This window comes from Zootoca vivipara, chromosome 3, assembly GCF_963506605.1.
Source record: "Zootoca vivipara chromosome 3, rZooViv1.1, whole genome shotgun sequence".
In the NCBI taxonomy this organism is placed as follows: Eukaryota; Metazoa; Chordata; class Lepidosauria; order Squamata; family Lacertidae; genus Zootoca; species Zootoca vivipara.
Window position 1 is genome coordinate 95,546,012 of NC_083278.1, and position 24,222 is coordinate 95,570,233.

Sequence of the window (24,222 nt, forward strand, 5' to 3'; positions counted from 1 at the left end):
GTGACATTACCAAAAAAACCTACAAAATCAATCCAGAGCTTAATCAATGTAGCTAAGTTTGTATCAACTCAGTGCAACTTCTAAGAACTTTTGACTTTTGTTCTCCATATGAAACACACTTCAGTAGAAGGAAAAACATGCAACTGCATGATGATCATTCCATGACAAGGGTAGAGAAGCCTATTCCACGGCATGTGCATATTGGATGTACGAACATTGAAACAGATCTGTGGGAGGGGGTTAGTTTAGATAAGAGCTCTCCAAACAGGCAAGTCATAGCAACTGGGGTGAGCCTCGGAGTGCCCCTTTTTAATATTTTGAAGATGGGCTTCAACTCAAGCACCTTACTTCCCAAATTAGGCAATGCTCCAGTTGCCAGTCACCATGAGGAATCCTCTTACTGAATTCTTTTGAAAAAGTGTTCTCTGCTTTAACAATGTTTAGATGGGACGATAGTTGAACTGGCAGAAATGGTTTTGGTGAAAGTCACCCCGTTAAGAATTTAACTATAAAACTAATGCTTTGGAGAAAGGAAGAGACAGACAGGCTGTCACAGGCATCATATTCAGCCAACCTCGGTTCCTGGCAGTTATCCCAAAGTTGCAGCATCACATGGTGTTTCTACAATTTTAGATTATGGTGTAAATCATTTAACAGGAAGCAAGGGAAAGGATTCACAACATACCAGGGCAATGCTGCAGTTATGGGATGCTCCTGAGGCCGGGTTGGAACAATGTGTTAGTACATTAGCTAAATGCAACCTGAGGCATAAAAGCTAACACAAAGGAGAAACATTATTATTATTCTGGGCCATACCAGAAATGATTATGGCAGTCCTGATTTACCTAAGGCTGGAGTTCCAAATACAAAGAGAAGGGCCAGGTTTAGCAGCAGAAAGGGAGCATGGATGATGGATGCTAAACCCTTTCTGTGTCCACTATTTATCACCCCATAGTCCCTTCATCAAGCCTTTTATATCCAACCAAGATCACTTCTGTTATGAGAGCTTGGCTGAGGGGTATTTCATTCAACGAGAAAAGCTACAAAGAGGAAAGCGGCTGCCAGAGGCCAGGGATTTGGTTCTACATTTATCACAAGCAAGCTCCACTTATGGTTACATTTCCCAACCACCTCTTTCTGTGTTTAACATACATGGAATTGCTGCTCCCATACTCAGGGAGCAAAACCAAGAACAAAATCCACCAAATCTTTTGAATGTAGCGCAGATGGCTCTGATGAGTAATAAACTGTAACAATAATGATAATACCTCTACCTGATTGGCTAACTGGTGAAAGAGTAAACCTACCTTCCTAGTATCTCAAGTAGCTCAGCAACACCATTAAAATGTTCTGTTTCATATATAAACCTGTCAGGATACATTTACAGTCAGTCAATATATGAGCAAAATGGAACACAGAAAATAAACACACACACACACACACACACACACACACACACACACACACACACTTCAAGAGTTTCTTTTTTCTTTTTCTTTTTTGCCTAAATTTCAAATCTAAATCTAATAAATAAATGAAAATATTAAATTGCTATGGTCAGCTTCATTTTAGTCTAGAAATAAGGGAATTCATTTGCAATATTGTACAACAATGCTCTAGCACTAGAGGTAGAGAGGTAGGCTGGGGTGCATCTAAACCAGGGGTCCCCAAACTAAGGCCCGGGAGCCGGATGTGGCCCAATCACCTTCTAAATCCGGCCCGCGGACGGTCCGGGAATCAGCATGTTTTTACATGAGTAGAATGTGTCCTTTTATTTAAAATGTATCTCTGGGTTATTTGTGGGGCCTGCCTGATGTTTTTAGATGAGTAGAATGTGTCCTTTTATTTAAAATGCATCTCTGGGTTATTTGTGGGGCATAGGAATTCGTTCATTTCCCCCCCCCAAAAAAATATAGTCTGGCCCCCCACAAGGTCTGAGGGACAGTGGACCGGCCCCCTGCTGAAAAAGTTTGCTGACCCCTGATCTAAGCCATATTGCATATTCGGTTTCAAGTCACCATCACTAAACATCCATTCATCCATAAAACTTGCCATATCAGCAACCAGACCTGATTAATTTCTACAATTTTAGAAAGAGGAAAACCATCAAATTGATTTTTAAAACCACAAAGAAAAGAAGACAAGTTAAACGTCTGTGCTAGAGGAATGAATATGTTATTATATCCCTGAAAATTCAATGCCACAAACATGGGCAGACACTCCACTCTCTCATACTACTCCCTCAAAAAACCCTTGCATGTTGCATATAAATTACACACATGTCTCCAGAGCTGATACACTGAAGTAGCAGGAGGTATTTGTGCTGCTGCCAGAGGAAAAGGAGAAGGGGGAGCCCCCCTTGCACCAGCTCTGGGAGTCTAGTACTAAAGACAGCACAGCAAGGCTGGAAGAAGAATGTGCAATTTCAAGCAGCAAGTACAGTTAAAGTGTTTCTTTTTTCTTTTTCTTTTTTGCCTAAATTTCAAATCTAAATCTAATAAATAAATGAAAATATTAAATTGCTATGGTCAGCTTCATTTTAGTCTAGAAATAAGGGAATTCATTTGCAATATTGTACAACAATGCTCTAGCACTAGAGGTAGAGAGGTAGGCTGGGGTGCATCTAAACCAGTACAGTTTAGACATGTACTAAAAAGACATGTACTAAAAAGTACAGTTAAAGTGAAGCAGCCTTTCTATACACTGAAATACTACCGGTTTCAGCTTTTTAAAAACACATACACACTTTTCTTCATAAACCTGTATGGATAGTAGTTCTTTGATCAACTGGTGACTTTTCTAGCATTACTTTATCATTCTCCTTTTTCCTGGCCAGAACTTAAGTGTGACAGAACTTAAAGGCCTGCCTGTTTTATATGTGAATTACCACTTCACTGGGCACCTATGGCAAATATAAATGTTCCCCAGGAGCTACAACTTATGGTTTCATGCTTGAAGCCTCCAATCTGCAAACAATGGTTGCTGAATCTGCTATCTGTATATAATACTTTATGCCTGAAACTTTCTTGTTGCCAGAGTCAGCTTTATTATCTGCAGTTCACACCTCCTCTGGCATGCAGAGGGTGAGCTGTTTCTTACAGCAGTTTTCAACTGGGGGGGGGGGGGATATGTGAGCAGAACAACTTCTGCTTGTGCAGCAGGACCTTCCACCCCTCCCCCCATGCCACACCCTAATTTCCTCCAGAGGGTTGGGGAAACTTCCAGGATAGATTATGGGGTGTGCAGGGAGAAGGGGGTGGGGGTTCCTGTTGCACGGCAGAAGTTGTTTTGCTCACATAAAGCACTACTTAGTGCTACATTGAATAAAACACCGTCTTTTAAAGCAGCTGAAGCTACCTATCTTTTAGGAGGAAAACAGACAAAAACCTGCTTTTGGATGCACTTTATTCATATATTATTCAGAAGTGGGTGAATGAGTTCACATCAGTCAATGAATTCAATAAGTTTAACTGGAATTACGGTATGTGTGCAGAGGATAGCAGCCAGGTTGCACAACATGTCAGTCTGGGATTTATGGAGAAGATAGGAAGAATGTTCTCAAGTTATGGAAAGGTACCTCAAGGGGGAGACAGTCCATATTCCCCTAGTCCTTTAACCCAGCAGCAGCTCTTTTTAAATCCATTGCTTTCAAGAGTAAAAGAAGGGTGGTTTTATTGTTTTTGTTTTGTTTAAATCCCCATACATGTGGATAAGCACCCTAGTAAAAAATTGTGGCCAAGTAATTTTATTTTTGTTAAAACACATTTGCAAGATTAATTTGTATGTTTAGTAAACAAACAAACAAACACTACATATATTATACCTGAGAAAAATATTGTTGATTTGTTTTCTGATGAAGGCTCTTAATCCAAGGAATTTGCCATAAATTCGGTGAAGCACTGTTTTTAGGAAGTCGCGTTCTCGTGGATCTTCACTATCAAAAAGCTCCAGCAGCTATTAATAAAGCATTGCTTATTACTTCAATACCCAGTAACTAAATCCCTAATGGAAATAGAAACAAGTTTGACCCTCATTCTTCCCGCCTCCCTCTAAACTATACCAAAATTAAGCACTGGATTGATTCAGTGACATGTTGTCAAAAATTACTTCACACATAAATGCAGGTCAGGGAAGCTCTCAGTGAATTCATTCTTTATAAACAGCATTACATAAGAAAGAGCAAAAGCATAGATGTTACATCAATTCATCGGGCAGGTAGGGGAACACACAAAATCTACTGCAAGGAAATACCTTTAATTGGCAACAACCAAACCACAATGTTGTGTCAAATTTCGGTTGGTCCTAATAAAAGTATTTCCCTATTTTAGAGAATAGGAACAATATTACTGCCATGTAATAAGTTCATAAAACATTTCCTTAAAACTGGTTATAATTACACCTATCTAAGCCCACCTAAGCCTCTGAAATGAATGAGCACAACCCAAAACCAAAGATAGGTTACATAAGCAAATCCTGCTAAAAATAAGTCTTAAGCATAGTTAAAAAATTTAATGCACATTATTTCAGTATGACTCAGGTTTGGGTCAATTTAACCATGAAATGAGCCCCATGTTGCTAAATTAGCTGAAGCGCTCAGTGGCAATGTAGTTTCTCCACCAGAGTTTTGTTTCTTGCTCTACACAATGATACATGCAACATTGGCTCAAATCCAGAGTTCCCATAAGCAGAACCAGCTGCTCCTGCTTTAAGTCTTCCTCCCTCTGCTTCCTGAAAAACTACTCCAGATAACTGGGGGTCCCTTCAAGACAACTTCCCTCTTCTGCCAGCGGAAGCATAGACTGGATTGAAGCTCTCCTGCAAACTAAAGAAGTCCTTCCATTTGTGGAAAAGGTTCTTTAGATACAACCAATTATCTTTATACAAAATTAGCAAATTACAAATATTTCAGATGACTATTACCTGTTGTACAAATTTCTGGTCAATGTGACGTTTCGCGATGCTAGGTTGGAAATCAGGACTTTCTAAAAACCTTAGTAAAAATTCGTACACCAGCTAGGAAAGAGTAAAACAGACACTTTAGGAAAATATACCTTTAAATGCAATAAATTCACAAATTTAAAAGTAGCAAAAAGCTTATCCACTATATAAAGGGCCAGCAGAAGTGTGTTCCGAATAAAAGTAAATGTTTTGGCTCTTAAAGAGACAGCACCTCTTTTCCTGATCTACTGTGATATTTCAGCAGCCAAGCGTAGCCTCTCTCAGGCTTGGTGCAGAGGAATGTTTTCCTGATCTCCTGTTAACCATTCTTAAGATACCAGGAGTGCTTCTGAGCCATATCCTGCCAGCAGGAGTATACAGAGTATCCAAGCCAAAGTACAAAAGAATCAAACATGAGATGACAGTTAGGTGCAGCCAGGGCAGCAAAGAAATCAAGATAAATGTAGAGAGTAGAGCAAATATAGATTTGACAGTAAGGTAATCAATAATTCTGTGAGGGTCAGGTTCAGTTGAGCTCCCTTCCAAATCTACAATTCTATGATTCTATGAAATTAAAGAATGAAAGCTGTGGGTTCAGAAAGTGACTGAGAAAAGTCAAAGCAGTAGGAGTAAACCTCAAGTTCGAGGAGTTTGGAGGTGAAAGGTAGACGGGAAATCAATATTATATAGTTACTTAGGAATGAAAGGTATATATATCATTTCCAAAACTGCTACCCTCTAGCATACTACTAGCATACTAATGCATGAAATATTAATACAGTGGAACCTTGGTTTTCGAATGTAATCAGTTCTGGAAGTCCGTTCAACTTCTGAAACATTTGAAAACCAAAAATCAAAGGGCTATCAGCAAAGTGAATGGTGAAAATGGAAAAACACGCCACAGAAGCCGTTCAATTGCCAAGGCGAATTCGAAGACGGAAGTATTCACTTCTGGGTTTTTGGTGTTCGGCTTCTGAAATGTTCGGCAGCCAAGACGTTCAAAAACCAAGGTTCCACTGTACAGAAACCGCATGAATTGGGAATACATATACAGTAGACTCTTGAGAGTCCCATGGACTGCTAGAAGATCAAACCTATCCATTCTTAAGGAAATCAGCCCTGAGTGCTCCCTGGAAGGACAGATCGTGAAGCTGAGGCTCCAATACTTTGGCCACCTCATGAGAAGAGAAGAATCCTTGGAAAAGACCCTGATGTTGGGAAAGATTGAGGGCACTAGGAGAAGGGGACGACAGAGGACAAGATGGTTGGACAGTGTTCTCGAAGCTACGAACATGAGTTTGACCAAACTACGGGAGGCAGTGGAAGACAGGAGTGCCTGGCGTGCTATGGTCCATGGGGTCACGAAGAGTCGGACACGACTAAACGACTAAACAACAACAACAACAACATACAGTAGTTACACAAAGGAACAATATACCTGTATATGGGGCCATGAAGCTTCTAACGTAGGCTCATCTTCTTCTGGATCAAAATCCGGATTATCACTTGGTGGAAGTGTCCTGAAGATATTAGAACCAATCTGGAACAATATAGATATGTTTTAAGCTAATTTAATTGTGCCTAAAATAGGGCACAAATATTTATTTTAATGTATTTATATATTTTTAATTATTTATTGCATTTAGACATATGACATGCAAGAGTTACATGAAGTGAGAATTAATTTAAAACAACAGTATATGCTCAGAAAAAAACATTTCTGACTACATTAGCAAGATGTGTTATGATGTAAATTGTTATAGATATGAAATGATGTATAATAGTGTATATGTTTGGATTGTTGACCATTAGTAAAAAGGATTTTGAATAAAAAAAAATAATTTACAGGAATTTATAGGGAGCAAGGGAGAAAAAGGAAAGTTAAAATATATACTTCATGCACACCAAACAGTAAACTATGGGTACTGTTCTGCCATATACCTCATTATTTGTATAATCAACAAAATCACAAAATGCAGAAAAATTATTGTGTTTCTTCTGGCCTCTTGCTACTTATAATTTTTGTGTCAGTTTTTCCAATAATGCTGTTTACCAAATTACATTATACCATTGATCCATAGTCAATAATTGTAGTGCTTTCCATGTCCTTGCAATGGTTGTTTCTACAATGGTTAATAGATGTGTTATAAATTCTTTATTTCTAATTTGTAACATATCAAAACTATAAAAATTAAGTAGAGCTAGTCCTGAAGTCATGAAAACTTTGCCTTGTAATTAAAATACTTATGTAAATGCATTTTTCCAAAACCTTTCCATTTTTGGACATTCCCAACACATGTGCTGATATGTCCCTATAATAGGACATCCTCTCCAATGCATGGGAGATCTGTTTGGTTTTAGATTAGTACCAGTCATGTACAATTTTAAGGGTTCTTTCTCTTGTTGCCAATATAGATTTATATGGCACTTTTACCCCCTACACAGTTCCATGTTTCTTCAGTTTTTAACTTCCAATTCAATAACCAGCACCTTCTCAAATTTCGCTGAGGGCAAAACTGAATCTCTATAATAGATTTATAGAAAAAATGTATTAATCCTTTTGTCATTATATTTTCTTCAACAATTATTTTCTCATATGTCATTAATTATCTTGTGGCTTCATTTTTAACCTGGGAATTTGTTAAAAGGGACCTTAATTGGTAACTTAATAGCCATGGCATTTCCATAGTTCCCAACTGAATCTGCATCTCTTTGATGGTAAGTGGTCATCCATCTTTATAAAAATCTTTCAAATAATGCAGCCCCCCCCTTTCTGCACATTATATTAATAAAAGGAACAAGAAGTAGACACTGGAATCAAGGTCAGGGCAAAAGTGTCCCAGTGGAAAACTTATAACAAGAGATTGATGGAACATAAGGAAAGTAGGGATGGAAAGCAGGATAAAGGACAAGCCCAGGGGAGGAGGCTAGTAATGAAAAGGGTGTCAAAGCTCCTGTAGCAACAGTCCCATCCAGTATACTCTGAAGTATTCTATGGAAGATGGGAAGTGACTACAGCATCAAAAATTGACACTTGAAATAATAATGTATCAAGAAGTTTTTAATAATAAGCAGCCAACAAAGGAAGGAGCCACTGGAGTAAAGGGTAGGGAACAGAAGATATTAAAGATGGCATTTTGCTACTTCCATGTGTCTGTGAAGCCCCAGTGACCACTTTTGTCCAGTGATCATACTTCTGCTTCTCCTGGTTTTGAAACCTGAAACAAATGCTGCCTGCATGCTCTTTAAACATTAATTAGAAAGGAGACTATTTGAGATGCTTCTCTTCATAGACTGTGGGGCTGATATTTAACATATTGTCTACAGGGAAAAAGACAAATAGTGATCAAGAAAAATGGTAGGTTTTGTTGTCATGGATTACTGGTTTGAATAGAGCAGTTCAAATCAAGTTCTGTTCAACAGTGGGCACAGAGTCAGACAATAAGATTATTATTTTGACTTAGCCATGGTATTTACACACATTCAGTCTCCTTATCTGCTCAAGATTTGATAAAGAATTCTCATGCTGCCAGTTTCACATTTTCTTCTTATACTGCAATGCCAGGAGCAAAAACCTTCTAGTTTCTGTACCAAAACCTTAATAAATCTATGGCCTAAGTGGGCAACTTTCAAATTTCACAGAGGTTCCAAGTGTATAAAGTTTAGCTGAATGTTATATTAAATACATGTAAATGTTATTCACATGTATCATAAGGGTTGAGCACTTTCAAGGTGAATTTGACAGATGGTGCTAAAAAGAAGCTGATTAATCTACAGCTGCGAAACAAAGAGATAGATAGATAGATAGATAGATACAGATACTTTATTGTCATTGTACATAGTACGAGATTGCATGCCATCCCATAAAAACAAAAACAAAAACACATACACACACATCGCAACTCCCCAAGATCATATTACTTAGGACAATATGATGAACTATTGTTTTAATGGAATACATTCACTGCTGTTGTGAAGGCACAATGTGCCTCTGCTTTACAATTTACAATAATAAATTCCCAGACCTCTCATGGAAATTGTTGTTAAAAGCATCTTTGAAGATAAGGAATGAAAGGTCAAATGTAGAACTACAATTTCAGGAAAATATCTGTTCAGAAAGAGAATCTTACATGTTATTTGTCTGGGGGCAATACTGGAAAGTATTGGTTTCACCTGCCCTAGAAATTTATCCAGAAATGCTGGATATGCTCCTAACATTGTAGGAGTCTCACTTGGCCATTACTGGCTTTATCTCTGGAACATCCAAGGAAAGCACTGGTAGAGACAGGAGCACAGTTCAGACATCATGCTAGATTAAATGCAAGACCATGGACTGACAAGAGTGAGCACCTTAGAGACTCGCATGCCACTTATACCTCTGTCCACCTTTAATGACAACTATGATTGTATTTATTGCATACCTAATCTACATCTTTACATTTTCCTTATTCTCCCCCCCCCATTTTTCCTCATTTTCCTTATTCTAACTACTTGTCAGGTTAGGAAAAGAGGTCAAAGACATTTGGCAGCCATGATCTTTTCTGAGCTATCACTTAGCCAGAAATGTCATGGCAACTTTTCCTACCTGGTGCTGCTACTGAATGGCAGATCAGTGCGTAAGACTAGTCTCATGAAGCAATTGACATGGTGTGTATTACTGAAGCCTTGGTGGGTGAACTGAGCAGGCCTGACCTGACTCAGTGGTTCTGGTTTTTTTAATTTGTGAAGGAGCTGCTTTGCTCTAAAAATGTAATAGGTCTTTTACATATTTTGCAGGTCTTCACTGAATACATATTAATAATCTAACATTGCACTGCATTATAGATCTTTAACTTTGTGTATGCTGTAAACACACACACGATCACACCCACCCACCAAGGAGCTAGGACCAGTCCTGCTATAATCTGAATACCTGTCAACATCCAGAGGGGTAGCTGTGTTGGTCTGCTGCAACACACACAATAGCTTAAGGCACCTTAAAGACTAACAGATTTACTGTAGGAAAAGCTTTAAGTCTGCTGAAGCAAAAACAACAGCTGGGGCACCATAAAGACTAAAAGATTTATTATAGAGCAAGCTTTAAATCTTCAAGGTGTCACAAGGGTGTTTTAAGTAAGTTTAATTAACCTAGCAATAAACTAATATAGGTATCTAATTCAAAGACTAGGGTTGAACACATGGGAAACTAATTTGGTTTTCAGCCATTTCTAGAATTAATGAAATTCTAATCATAGTATATGCACTATGAAATTGCATATACCCAAAAGTTACAAAAAGGTTTGGTCCAGAACTATACATTTCATATTGGTATTACATTGATCTACAGTAGATCCTCTCGGGACACAGGTGGCACTAAACCACAGAGCCTAGGGCTTGCCAATCGGAAGGTCAGCAGTTCGAATCCCTGCAACGGGGTGAGCTCCCATTGCTCGATCCCTCCCATTGCTCCGGCCAACCCAGCAGTTCGAAAGCACACCAAAGTGCAAGTAGATAAATAGGTACCGCTCTGGTGGGAAGGTAAACGGCGTTTCCATGTGCTGCTCTGGATTGCTAGAAGCAGCTTAGTCATGCTGGCCACATGACCCGGAAAAACTGTCTGCGGACAAACACCGGCTCCCTCGGCCAGTAAAGCGAGATGAGAGCCGCAACCCCAGAGTTGTTCGCGACTGGACTTAACTGTCAGGGGTCCTTTACCTTTACCTTTTACAGTAGAACCTCTACTTACGTCCCACTCTACTTAGGCCCATTCCAAGTCACAACCATGACAAACCCGGAAGTAAACACCATGTTTATTGCGTTTCGAGAAGCGACTGCCGCTGTCTGCACAATGTTGGAGGCAGCAATGCTTCCGAATGACTGTTGGTGGAAACCATGGAAGGGGAAAGTGCTCATGCTCATTTTCTGCATATTTCCCACAGGAATCTATCTGGTTGGCCACTGGGCTGATCCAGCAGGCTAATCTTATGTTCTTAAGAGATATCCTGAAAAGCCTGCTACCAAAATTGATTTCATTCATTTTTACAACATTTTTGAAATCTGGATTACTGTTTAGGAACAATACATCTTTATTTGATCATCTTAATTATGTTTTTACTTGGTCAACAAAGCTTTTTCCAGGATTCCTGACCAGCATCATCCACATTGCATAGTGAGAAACATTGCAGTTTGCCTGCTTTTCTACCACTGTATACTTGGACACTTGTTTTCCAGGAACAGAGACAATGATAATTGTAAATGATAATGCCAGAGTTACTAAAGATAAAGCAACTGATAACGTGGACTCTAATCCATGAAAGTTTATGCCATGGTTAATTTGTTACTGTTCAAGATGCCAAAGCACTTTCTTTTTTTTTTGCTGCAACAGACTAACTGTGCTACCCATCTGGAAATTAAAGACAAAGATTAAACTTGTAAATTTATATAAACAATGGGTGCAATCCACAGCCAATAAAATCAACAACAGATTTACCATTAACTTCAATAACCACAAGCAAGATTTCAACAATACATTTACAAGCATTAAGTTGTGAAGTGTCATATCTTAATTGACATGTTTCATATAAAATGTTGTTGGACTCTAAATAGTCATCCCTAAAAGGGAATAAAAGCTGACCATTGCTCAATAATATTACATTTAAGATAGTTAACCAATATGTGCACTTTAAGATAGTTTAAGATAAGTAACTATCTACGATAGTTGATCAATATGTGCACTTCAACTATACTGAGGCTAAGGTTGTGGTGTACATACTTCTTTTTACTCTGTATTCAGTGCTCTCCAACTGCTGGTTTGTTGTGTACACACAACTTTAGCCACATTCCTCATCTATCCTGTCACTTCTTGAGAAATTCTGCATTTGCCCCCAAACCAGCTTTGATCCAATATGAAAATGCAAGACACAAGAAGACATCCACGCTCCTTCTCCAGCCATTGGTGTGGAGAGAAAGCAGGTGACTTGGAAACACATCCAACTATACTGATGAACACTGTGGAAATGCAATCTGAAATACAGTTGGGAGGGGGTTTAGGCTGTTAATGTGTGCACAGCCTAAGTAACTTTACAGGTGTGACTAACATGCTACAAAGTCCTACATATTAAGTAGGAAAAGGGACAAACATTTTTGCAAATCGTTAGAAGCCAATATTGTGGTGCTTAGTGGGCAGCCATACATTTATATTATACACTAGCTGGCCCTGCCACGCGTTGCTCTGGCTCATCCCTGTGACTCCCCCCCCCCACTCTGTCACGACCCATGACCTATTCTGCCCCCTCCTCCCCACCCCACCCCGGTTCATCCCCACCCTGTCCTGACCCATGAGGCATCGCCCCCCTCCCCTGTCACATCCCTGTGACTGGTGCCAGTCCCCTCCCTGAACAAGTGCACATTCAAAAATCAAGCAAACATTTTTTACACCAGCATTTGTTCCTTTGCACTGTCTGTTTTGCACTAACAATGAAGGGTCAATGTGATGTCAGGAGAAGGAGCTGCAAACTAAATTGCTGTTGTTGGAGGGAGAGAAATGACTGTTTAAAGCTACAATTTCTTCTGAGACACAATTCTATATATAGGAAGAGACTTCTAAAGGGTATGAAATTGCTGGGAGAAAATTGAGGTATAAAAGTAGCTAGAGCAAAAGCAATCTATTGATCAAGATGTGAACTTTTCCTGCTTCAGGAAAACATAGAACTGGAAACATGGGAAGAGGTTTAGCAACTTTCTCTTGGCCTCTTACGGCTTAAGGAGACATGGAACAGCCCTAGTCTGGCTCTCACACACCTTTACCTCTCCCACTCCTGTGTGGCCAGGAGAAGTAGAAGCTTCTGCTTCTGTGCTTGCTTAATAGAAGCTTTTTGTACAGACTGCGTAAACAAACTGTAGTAATATAAAATATGTTTAGCTTCAAACAAGAGAACTCAATCTGTAGTTTTTGAAGCTATCTTATCTGAAAGTAACCACAATTAAAATTAACTACAGTTCTAGGTCAAGCTAACACAGGAAGCTGTGGTAAAGCAAAAGCTCCCAAACTCCTCCTCCTCCTGGGTGTGGTGCCCACTTAACCATAGTTTAGTGTGACATCCAAATGCAGCCATTGTTCTCTCCAGCTATAACCTTTGAGCTCTAATCCTTCATTCTGCAGTAAAAGAGCGACAAACAATGAACCCATTCCTACATCCATGTCACCTAGGAGTCTATGGTTGTCATGCAACTAAATGTAACCAATTTTAATCCGTTACAATTTAACAGCAAGTTAACAGGTAGTGTCAGCAAAAAATTTGTTCTGCCATAGAAAAATTAATACAGAACACAGACTATACTTAGCAAAAAATATTGGGTGTCATTTTTAAATGTTTGCAAGAAGAGTATACTTCAGGTGTTTTACTTACCATTTTTACTATATCAGAATATGCTGATTCAACTAACACACCACGATGTGTTGAAACATATTCCACCAGTTCATTCAGTGTTGCTCTTTTAATTTCTTTGCTTCTCAAGTCAGAGACAGAGTCCATGAAATCAAACAATACACAACACTGCTGTAACTTCTGAGAGAAGAGGTCTTGCTGTTCATTTGAGGTGGCATCTATAAAGGAAAAAAGGCTGCAGAATTAGAATTTAATTCCTGTAGAATTTATAGAAACCAATATAACTTCCATCTCAACAGCAACAAACTAACACCAAGCAGGAAATATCAAATCCAATGTTCTATTAGCAGACATATAATTGTTACTTTATGTATAGAGCCCCTTCTTCAGCAGCACTAGCTGAACTGTAACATATTTATATGTTTTAATTTTTCTAATTCTGATATGGTCCTCTTTCCATGATCCTGAGGAAAATTGTACAGTATTCCCAGGTTCTAGGAAATGCTCTTAGGTTTGCTACAAAGTCAGCCAGTGCAAATTGCCCATGCATTTAGTGAGCAAGGGTTCTTTCTTGAGGAGGAATGCAGAACCAGCTTTCTACTGGCTAGAGAAGTGGTTCTCAAACTATTTTCTCTGGACCACACTTGCAGAATAACAATTTTCTCATGCCACGCTGATTTTTTATTAATAAGAAATACATTGGAAAACAAAATGGAAGAACTCCTAGCAATGCTTGATTTACAACACAGAACACAACTATTATCACAGGACATCCAGAAAGTATAAAACAATGCAGCTACATATTCTGCAAATAAAAATATTAGTTTGATACTATATTATACTGTGCTGTGCTGAAATGTTTAAATATTTCTTTGATTGTCCTTGAATCTTCTGGCCACACTTGTCATCCTCTCCTGTCACATCAGTGTGGTTCACCACACCCTTTGAGAACCACTGGGCTAGAGTATTGAAATTAGGCTGGATAAACCCAGTCAAAATTCCTGCCTAGCCATAAAATTAACTGGGCAATTTGGGACAGTCACACCCTCTCAGTTTAACCTACAAACAAGATTAAACTGAATCTGAGTATCACATGCAAAATATAAAAATGTCCTACTTCATGACATGCTGCTATGCATTCTCAACTAATTTTACTAGTAACATGCCATTAAAACTGTCCTAAGCAGAGAAGTACCCTTTCGGTTTATCATCAATTTACATTTTTACAGTTCTTACACAAACAAAAAAATCAACCCAGGATCAAATACAGTATAATACTGTTGCTAAAAATCACAGGGTCAATCACTTTGCAGTTATCTTCCAAAACACTCATAACATGTTTACATATCTATATCACCACACTTTAAGGAAATTATGAGAGAGAGTAACTTGTACAAATGTGTCATGAGAACATCACAAGTGTAGCACAGTGAGCAATAACTGCCAACAGACTTTATTGTTAAAAATTGGACCACCATAAAGAACGTTAAAACCAGTGTTCAAAACTCCCATTGTTCTCGGCGCATTTTGCAATGGGGAATTTCATTAGTGCGAGCAGTTTCTGAGCTCTGGGAGCAGTACTGTGCCTAAGATTTTAGAATAAAACTGCAGTGGAAGGAAAGGAGGACCTTTTTCTGCCTCCCCACTTCCAAGCTACTCTCTGAACACTGGAAAAGAGACCATCTTGAGAATATTAGAAAGGTGGGTGGGAAAAGGACTAGACCATTTGAAAAATGAACATAATATTTTAGCTGCAGTTCATTGATTTTCAGCTTTGTATTCTGGTTATAAAATAAGTGCACCTAGAGTCCTAGACATTCCATTGTTGTGCCCATAACCTAGGTTTAAGGTGTCGTTTAGCTCCTAGCTTTCATCTCAGTTTCTAACACTGGTTAAAACACATATCACCATGCTGAGGAGAACCAATTCAAGTAAAGCACTCCATGGGGTAAAAAATTCCTATGAGGAGGGCCCCAATTCCCATCTCTGCCTATAGTCTACTCTTCCCTCCCAAGCAACATAATACTGTATAAATTTTCAGAGAGTTCACCAATACAGTTGTAGCTTGGTTTTCAAACAGCTTAGTTCTTGAATGTTTTGGCTCCTAAACGCCGCAAACCCAGAAGTGACTGTTCCGGTTTGCAAACTATTTTTGGAAGCCAAATGTCTGACAGAGCTTCTGATTGGCTGCAGGAGCTTTGGAAGTCAAACGGACTTCCAGAACAGATTCCGTTTCACTTCCAAGGTACGACTGTACTAACAACCAGCTTTCCAAGGAGCACAACATACAAAGACCTCTATATTCTAAATATATTGGTATACAGTTCATTTCAAGCCTTTTTCTACACTCCTCCTTCTAGTTTGTGACATAAAGTAAACAGTCACAATGGCACAGAGAGGGTGGGTGCCAATCAGTGAATTTGTGTGGTCCCTCATTGGCTTCTATTCATCAAGCTTCCATTCTTTTTTAAATACATGCTAGAAAAGTAGTAGAACCTGAGTAGGCATATATGAAAACTTACGACATGTAATAAAAGTCAGCAGTGGCTGCCTGGAGCCCTGTCTAAATTAATATTTCCAATGTTTTTCTACCAGTACAGATCTGCAAGGTTAGATGTTTCCCTCAAGGAAGAGGATGCAGAGAACAAAGCAATATCAAATCCGAGTTCATGTAGTCATTTTGCTTTATTTAATGAACTGATTTATAGTCCACCCTTTATCTGAGGGTCCTAGGGTGGAATCAGAAACACTAACATGAGAAGAAATAAACATTACAATAAAATTAAAAAACATAAAACCAAATGCAATGCAAATATTCAAGTACAAATTTAACATTTATCAGCATCCAGAATTCAAACCACAATGCCTTTTTCTTCAGCCCCTCCAGTAAACCTTCATTCTATTTTATTCTCAAGTCAATTTCTATAGAATCCAGGCAAATTCATATATTTCTCCCAACCTATCCTAAAACCCTCTCCAGCAACACATAAAAAGATAGAGAGTTCAAAGCAATTAATTTTCCTTGACATGCTGCAGATATTGCCTGCAGGAGTACAATGTGAGGAACTCATTTTCTTCCACTAGCACAACACAAGAAAAACATATAAAATACTCAGAGGACAACTATTAGCATACTTCCATATCCTATGTAAAGTATCCTCCAAGGATAGCCAGAAAAATGGAGAAGTACTGAGGTACAAACAGAGAGGAGGTTTTCTGCCTTATTAATGTGTGTCTCTTATAACTGACTATCTTCTGCAGATTCAATATGTATCTTCTGAGCATTCAATTTCTGGAGATTGTAACTGCACAGAACATGTTTCTTAAGCCACTGAAATGGAGTTGATTCGCCTCTAAACAACTTTTAATTAAATTAAATAATTTAATTTAATAACACATTAAGTCATCCCTACCAATCTTGGTGTGTTCTGGAGTGCTGCCCCGAGTTTACCTAAATGTCTCTTTAAAATGCTTTGATTGATCTTGTGTCTTGTCTGCTCCTGCCATCCCTGCAATAGTCTGGTTGTTTAGGTATGCAGTTAGACAGATCTAAAGACATCCAAATCTTCCATAAGAACATTTTAAAATGTAAATTCAGACAAAAAAAGCTAAGTGTACACTCCTAGAGCAGGGCTACCAGGAATACACAACTTGGCTAGTTAAAAACACATTCGGCTGCACTGGCTATCATTTCTTACATTTCTGCTAAAGGAACAATATACATCTCTGCACTTAGCTCTCACCTCTGACTCCTCAAAGCTACCAAAAGTGACAGCGGCCACACCCCGCACCTGTGGCTCCTTGAAGCTGTCAACACTGGCAGTGGTCACACCCTGGGAAAACTGCTTTGACTGGCTGGCCAAACCAGGTGAGGTAGCTGATGGGTCTCAAAACCTCAGGGAATTAGGGACTTCCCCTGCATGCAAAGACAGGCTCCAGCAGATTGAGCAAATGAGACCAAGAATGGGTCCAACAGTCAAGAAAGTGGTTTCTGCACTTGCTGTAGAGGGAAGTGCGGGGCAGATGGGGCTTGTCAACCTGGGAAGGTAGTCCATCTAGGAGAAGGGAAACTCTTATCCTAAACCCCTGCTGCCTTGCAGGATATCGTTGAGAGAACGAAAGGCTAAGGAGTAAACCGTACACACATCCAGAGTAAACTCCTGAAGACAGCTGGAAGGCACCTTGTACGCCTCTTTCTGGCAACTCCTGCAGCCAAGCTGGTGCTAACATATTGCTCTGCTTTCCTCTGGACCACATCAGAGAGGCCAAACCACTGATTGAAATGCTCTAGAAAATCAGAACACCTGGATCTGGTATGTCTATGTCATTAATTCATTTAGGGTGCAACCATATGGCCCCTGTGAAAATGTTCTAGGGGGTCATTCATAGGATTGTAGCTCTCCATCTCTGCCTACAGAGCAGGAAGCCTAATCATGGATGCCTCTTTTTTGTAGCTATGGAAGCCAGTGGGAAGGAAGGGGGAAAGCTAAAGATGGAAAGCAGAGCAGGTGGAACTAAAATGCCACACCCCTTTTATCCTGCTGATTCAAGGCCAAGAAGGCTTTTGATTTGGTTCTTTGTCTGCCTTTGATTCCCCCCCCTCCACTAACTAGGTAGGGATTGGTGTATTGCGCTCAATAGTATCAGACACCCCTTAGGTAATTGAAGGTTTATAAAAATTATACTAACTCTTGGAAATGTGGTAGGAATTCTTTATTACACAGTTGGCGGCATTTGAGGGAAGAAATCTTTTATAATTAAGAAGGTTATACCACAAGTCATACTTTTAAATACAGTACCTATATTTATTTTCTTATTTGGACTGTGCAGTATCAAGGACTGCAGACTAAGCTTAGCATGTATTTGACCTGTGATGCTAGCTGGAATTCAATTATAGCAGAAACACTGGACAAGCATTTGAATGGTCTGCAAGTGGGAAGAACAATGAAATTGGAATAACCTTCTCATTATATACATTTTCCAACTCAAATGAATTTCCTCCAGAAATAATTATTCTGCATGGAATATGAAATGCCATGTTCTCAGTCTGATTACCCAGCACAACAGAAGTGCAGAAACGATACAGGAAAGTTGAACATTCTCACTGATGTGGGCATTTTCCCAAGTTATGCCATTTCACACCATTATGGATTCATTGCCAATTAATTTGGCTGACCACCGTTTTATGCCTTTACTTCTCTCAGTGCTCCAGCTTATTTTCAGTAGTCACAAATAGACCATAAATACATACAGTGTGTGTGTGTGAAATGTGACTATTCACAAGCCTACTTCAAAAAAGTGTATTAGGATATTATTAAGATCTTCCCTGGCTGTCCCTACCATTCTTCAGAAAAAATGCAAGGTATAAAGCAAGTAACTAAAAATGATCAACAAAGATTTGAATATTTCAGTTTCCAAAGTTCTGAAAGTTACAATTGTACAAAAGATAGCACACAAAACCATAGTTTCCTATTGCCAAGGCAAACTGAATGCCTAATGCATCTATGAATAGTTGGGCAAGTTTAAAAGTCCTTACTTGATATATATCAAAACAATTATCCTATTCAACACACTGAAATGAGAAGTGCTTGCTTTACAATTTCATACCCACTTTGACATCCTACAATTTGTCCACTAATGTTGTCAGTAACAAGCTCAAGGTAAATCCTGCTGAATTTTACCTACCAAATTTCCTGAACATAGGCTACATTAGGTAAACCAAATCTATGGCCTGTTATCCACATGTCAACTTAGCAATTCAACTTATTGTGAATATGCTACTGATATAATTGGTTTCCCTCAGAGCTTCTAGACATGTGCAAGGCCTAAGAGAACATGACAGGTGTTAACTTGGAAGCTAGCATAATCTGTAGGGCCCTGGAGGATGGGGATTGGGGGAGGTGGTTAAAGATGTTTGTGATTTCTCATGTGCAATTAAGCTGCTGAGCAATGAAGCTGGAAGAAGCAGAGCTAGCAGTCAGATAGGGAAAAGAATAGGTAGCAGTAGCAATCATGCATTTTGTTGCTATTCTTGCAGAAGTGTTTGCACCTCAACATAACTTGTCCCAGACTCATAGCCTATGTTATGAGGGTTTTAAGGCTTAAGAGCTTTAGTCACCTCTTTACCATTTGAAAGAAAGATACTGAATAACATTTTCCATTTTTAGACACTGCTGTACAGTGGTACCTTGGTTTTAGAACAGCTTAGTTTATGAACAACTTGGAAACAGAAGGCTGCAAACCCGGAAGTAGGTGTTCCGGTTTGTGAATTTTGCCTTGGAAGCAGAACCTGTTCTGCTTCTTGTTGAGTGTGTTCTGTTTGTGAATCGAGTCCCCCGCTGCTAATCAGAGGCTTCCTGTTGAGTCTGTCGGCTGTTGAGTCCCAAGCACCCACGCAACACAGAGGTGATATTTGGAGCTTTTGTTTTCGCTAATTTTTTGTGTTTTTGTTTGTGTGGCTTTTTCGATTTTTAGACTGTGACTGTGGCTTGTGGCTTCATTTTTGTGACTGTGTGGAACCCAGTTCAGCTACTGATTGATTGTGTGACTGCAGAAATGGATAAAAGCCCCCCATCCAAACAATGACTATCATCAGTGCACACAAGAAATTTTTTAAAAAAATTTTATCATCTACAATACTGTCTTATTTATTTTATAGTACAGTACATTGATTATTGCTTTCATTTTATGGATCAATGGTCTCATTATATAGTAAAATCCATTTTAAATTGCTGTTTTAGGGATTGTTTTTAACATTCTGTAACGGATTAATCCATTTTGCATTACTTTCTATGGGAAAGCACACCTTGGTTTTGGAATGCTTTGGTTTTGGAACAGACTTCAGGAATGGATTAAGTTTGGGAACCAAGGTACCACTGCAATGGCACACTGGAATAATTCTTCTTGTTGTCTGCTGCTCTCATCCATGTCTACAGAAATAAAATTCAAATACTGTATTCTAAAGACCTTTATAACTCTAAATCAAGCATTAAACTTCTACGTAAGTTAACTGCTTTAAAAACTGAGATAGGTTTGTTATACATCAACTTTCTGTAGCTTTAGATGTTGTTGTGGAAACACGGGTAGAACCATAGCAAAAATGGCAGCATAATGTGAGGCTACATGGACAAACATGATTCACTGATCTTTAGTATCCATCCCTTTACTTCTTTTTTATTTACGAGTTGTGAGTTGGGACCACCTAACCTTTGTGTTTTGGCACAAGGCATCAGCAGCACCTTCATAGGCTTTGTGCAGTGTTCATGTCTGTTCTGCAAAGAAGCTTTTTACGATTTAGAAACAAGAGGGCTGCTGAGTTTTTCATATAAGCCCTTCTCACTTCTACCACACCACCTATGCATATTCATAAGAACTGCCTTCCTGAGCAGATTGTTTTGCATCCTGCATCCTAGCAAATATTTTAAGACCAACAATGTGCAAGAAACACTATCACTCACAACTGATGGTACATAGTTTGCCTCTATCAAAGGTCTAAGGACACCCTGGCTGCAGTGTGACATTTTGTAACTATCTTGGCTGCAAGATTTATCACCGACAGGCTTGTCTACTCTCCTCAAGCATCTTTCCACACATTGCAAACACTTCAAAATATAGACATAAATTTATTTTAGCCTACATTACTGGTTCCCAGTACCTGCCTACAGTCTTGATTTCTGCAAGGCAGGCCTTGCTTGTGAGACCCTTTGGTGACTACAGTCCATAGGGCAACTACATATAGCAGAGCACCCTGTTAATGAAACACCCTCGCTGTAGACATTTGGTTTCCCCCCCTCTCACTCTGTTTTCAGTTAGCAATTGGGAACCTTTTTGTTTCTGCATGCCTTCAGTTCATAGTGGAATTGCCCACACATGTGCAACTTTTTAATGGGCATTATACTGTATTTTTATTGTATATTATATTTCACTGTTTTACTGCTTAAGGTTTCATTCTTGAAAGCTGCACTGTGCTCTTTCCAAGAGGAACAGGAACTGTGGGGAATAAAAGTAACAATGATAATATATCGGGCACTGCGTGAAATCCAAAATCATGTGAGCAGACTTCCACTTGTACATTAAGGATTCCCCTTCCTCTCTTCCCTCTGCAGACCCACACCATCCTCAAAATCTGCTCAGAGTTCTTCAACTCTCCAGAACAGATTTGAGGAGCACACAGGACAGCAGAGAGGCACAGAAAGTCTCAGTGTCCTACTAGAAGTCAGTTCAAAGGATGCAACACATTATTTCTAAACTCACCATATTCCTAGAAAGATAATCATAAATTGGGCTACAATTCATTATGTGTTTGTTTAATATGATGTATTTACTGAAAGAATAATGTGGCACTAATTAGACAGCCATACCAGCCAGTTTCACAAGGCTAAAAAAGGTTCTTATGTAAGTTTTAAGTGCATACTTAGGGTCTTTCAAGAAAAGAAGAATAACCCACTTCTGGAACAATCCTACTATATTTGTATAAGCATACTGACAATTCAAACATTACAATTACTTTGAAGGCTGGATCTAGAAACATCACAGAAGCGATTCAGTTAAATGCATTCTAAACTTCATACAGGGACATCCCATTGATGAAAGATGGGACTCTATAGCACCATCAGTGTTATAACACATATAAAGCACTTTATCTTTATGAATGTACCTGAGTCCATAGTCTATATTTTAACTAGCATAGGATGGGTGGGGGTAGGCAAGAGACACTAGCTAATTTCTAAGTAAGGGAACATTCTAAATAGCTTTTGAACAAATAGAAGTTACTACAAATACAAAAAAGGAAAGAAAATTTGGTTCCAAGGCTTGTGACTATATACACTAACACAGGATAGCAAACATAGGCTAGCCAACAGTCAAGGATGCTGTAGACTCCCAATAGCATCTGGAGAACACTATGTTGGCTACTCTTGCAATAACTTCACATTAGCTGTTTTAAGACAAATAAAATCTCACCTCACAGTGAACTGCTTCATGAGAGACAGAATTAACCAACAATGAAGGGAGGGGGAAACAGTGCTGTGTATTGTCCTGAGTTTAAACCCATGCACTCATTGGGTTGGGCTCTCAACACATCACTCCATCTGTTTGCCACCTGCAACTAGGAAGAGGGATCCCTGGACAGTACACTGCTTCAGAAACAAACAAAATCTCTCCCAACTTGTTCAAGTTTCCCCTCTTCTTTTAACATCCCTCCCCTTGTATCTCCCTCCCCCCTTTTTTTGCATTGTGAATTGGCAGGCAAAGATCTGGGTTTTTTATTTTTGTACAACACTCAGCACATAAATAAAATATAAATATATAAACAAGGTGATGGCTATGATAATTATAGTAACAAATATTACAAATTATTAGAAATAATAAACTGACATTCTGCTGAACTCTCTAAGTCCTCTTGTACTTTGTAGTGCAAGGGAAGAGGTCACATTATTCCAACACCACACATGCAGCATTTCTCCCTGCTGAATATATGAATTGCAACCAATATCATTAGGTATTTTGTTTGGATTCCTTCTATACTGCACAAGACTTAACTTCCAAAGATGATGACATGTAAGCCCAGATGATAAGATCTCCACTTATAATTAACATCTGGAGAGGTGAACAGGAGCACTCATAGCATGTATAGAAAATGTCAGAACCAATTATTGCTTTAGCCAGCAGAAAGCCTCTATAACATGGAATACTGTGTGAACTAGGCCTCAAAGATCTGCTGATAAATGGACAACAGATTTGCAAACAAAACCCTTTAAAAATATTATTGCCGCCAGTCAGTAGGTTGGACTGGATTCCCCCCCCCGTAGGTTTTTATCTATGAAAGGCAGGTTTAAAATATTATAAATGAATAGACTTCAGACCAGATAAAGTCAATTAACCTTCAACAATATTTAATATTTCTCTCCTATTCAAGTAAATAAGTTTATTCAATTTAACACCTGCACAACTAGAATCTGACTCAACTTGAATGCAATAAACATGGAAAAAGAAATTCAATACTATGCTGGCACAAAGATGCTGAAGATTAAAATAGAAAGGTTCTGCATGTGAAGACTGTCAATGGACACTATATTTAGCAATTACTGTTCATGAAAGTGTATTTTTTTAATTCAGACATTCTAGGGAGGTCACATCTTGAAGAACTTAAGCTATGAATAGTATCTTTGTTTAGAAGACATGGAAACTTTGCAATGCTATGTGAAAGCTGTGTTAATAAAACTGAAAATACCTTAAAAGCCTACATATTAAAAACACAATACAGTAGTTGTTGATCCACATTTCTAAAATTTAAGAATGTATATGTTCCTTCCTTTTCTTAAGAAATCAAGAGGCTAACATTAAAAACAATTAACATAATAACTAATCATTACTGAAACAAAGCAACAGGACACAAAAAAGGGACAAAGTCTATCAAGATAAAAGCAAAACATAGATTGATAGCTCCACTGCAGCAACTAAATTAGCAAAATACACATTGTGTTCAATTTCAAACCCTTATCTAAAATGCCAAGCATTTCCCATTCATCTAAAACACTCAATATTGTGGCTAAAAGTACTAGAAAGCTGTAAAAGGTATAAAGCAACAATTAAGGTGACCCTGGTCCTTATGAACAATTTGTGGAATAGATCTGCAGATGCTGAATGGAACATATGACAGAAGGTGTAGGATGTTACATAACCAGACTAGCTTTGGTTGAAATCCTAAGCATATTTATAGGGAAGCTCAGCTGAAATCAACAAACTTTCAACTTTTTTATTTCTCATGAAAGATATCAAAATTATTTAATATTTAAACATATGCAAAACAATTTCATATTAAAAACTATTTTTTGTACTCAAAATTGGGATAAAAGTATGTGCTTAAAAGATTCATTTTAAAAGCAAAGTCTTGAACAGATGCTGAAAAGGCCATGGG

The 24,222-nt window shown here is 38.6% G+C and overlaps 1 protein-coding gene across 1 annotated transcript in view; it reads right to left on the reverse strand.

Annotated features, from left to right (window-relative positions):
- Nucleotides 1–24,222, reverse strand: part of PPP2R5A (protein phosphatase 2 regulatory subunit B'alpha) — a 48,240-nt gene that overhangs the window by 15,645 nt on the left and 8,373 nt on the right. The window contains exons 2-6 of the mRNA XM_035111284.2: nucleotides 13,326–13,522; nucleotides 6,377–6,478; nucleotides 4,921–5,013; nucleotides 3,824–3,954; nucleotides 1,308–1,367 (exon numbers count right to left, since the gene is read on the reverse strand). Of these exons, the coding sequence (XP_034967175.1) occupies nucleotides 1,308–1,367; nucleotides 3,824–3,954; nucleotides 4,921–5,013; nucleotides 6,377–6,478; nucleotides 13,326–13,522 (583 nt within the window). The remainder of the gene's footprint in view (nucleotides 1–1,307; nucleotides 1,368–3,823; nucleotides 3,955–4,920; nucleotides 5,014–6,376; nucleotides 6,479–13,325; nucleotides 13,523–24,222) is intronic.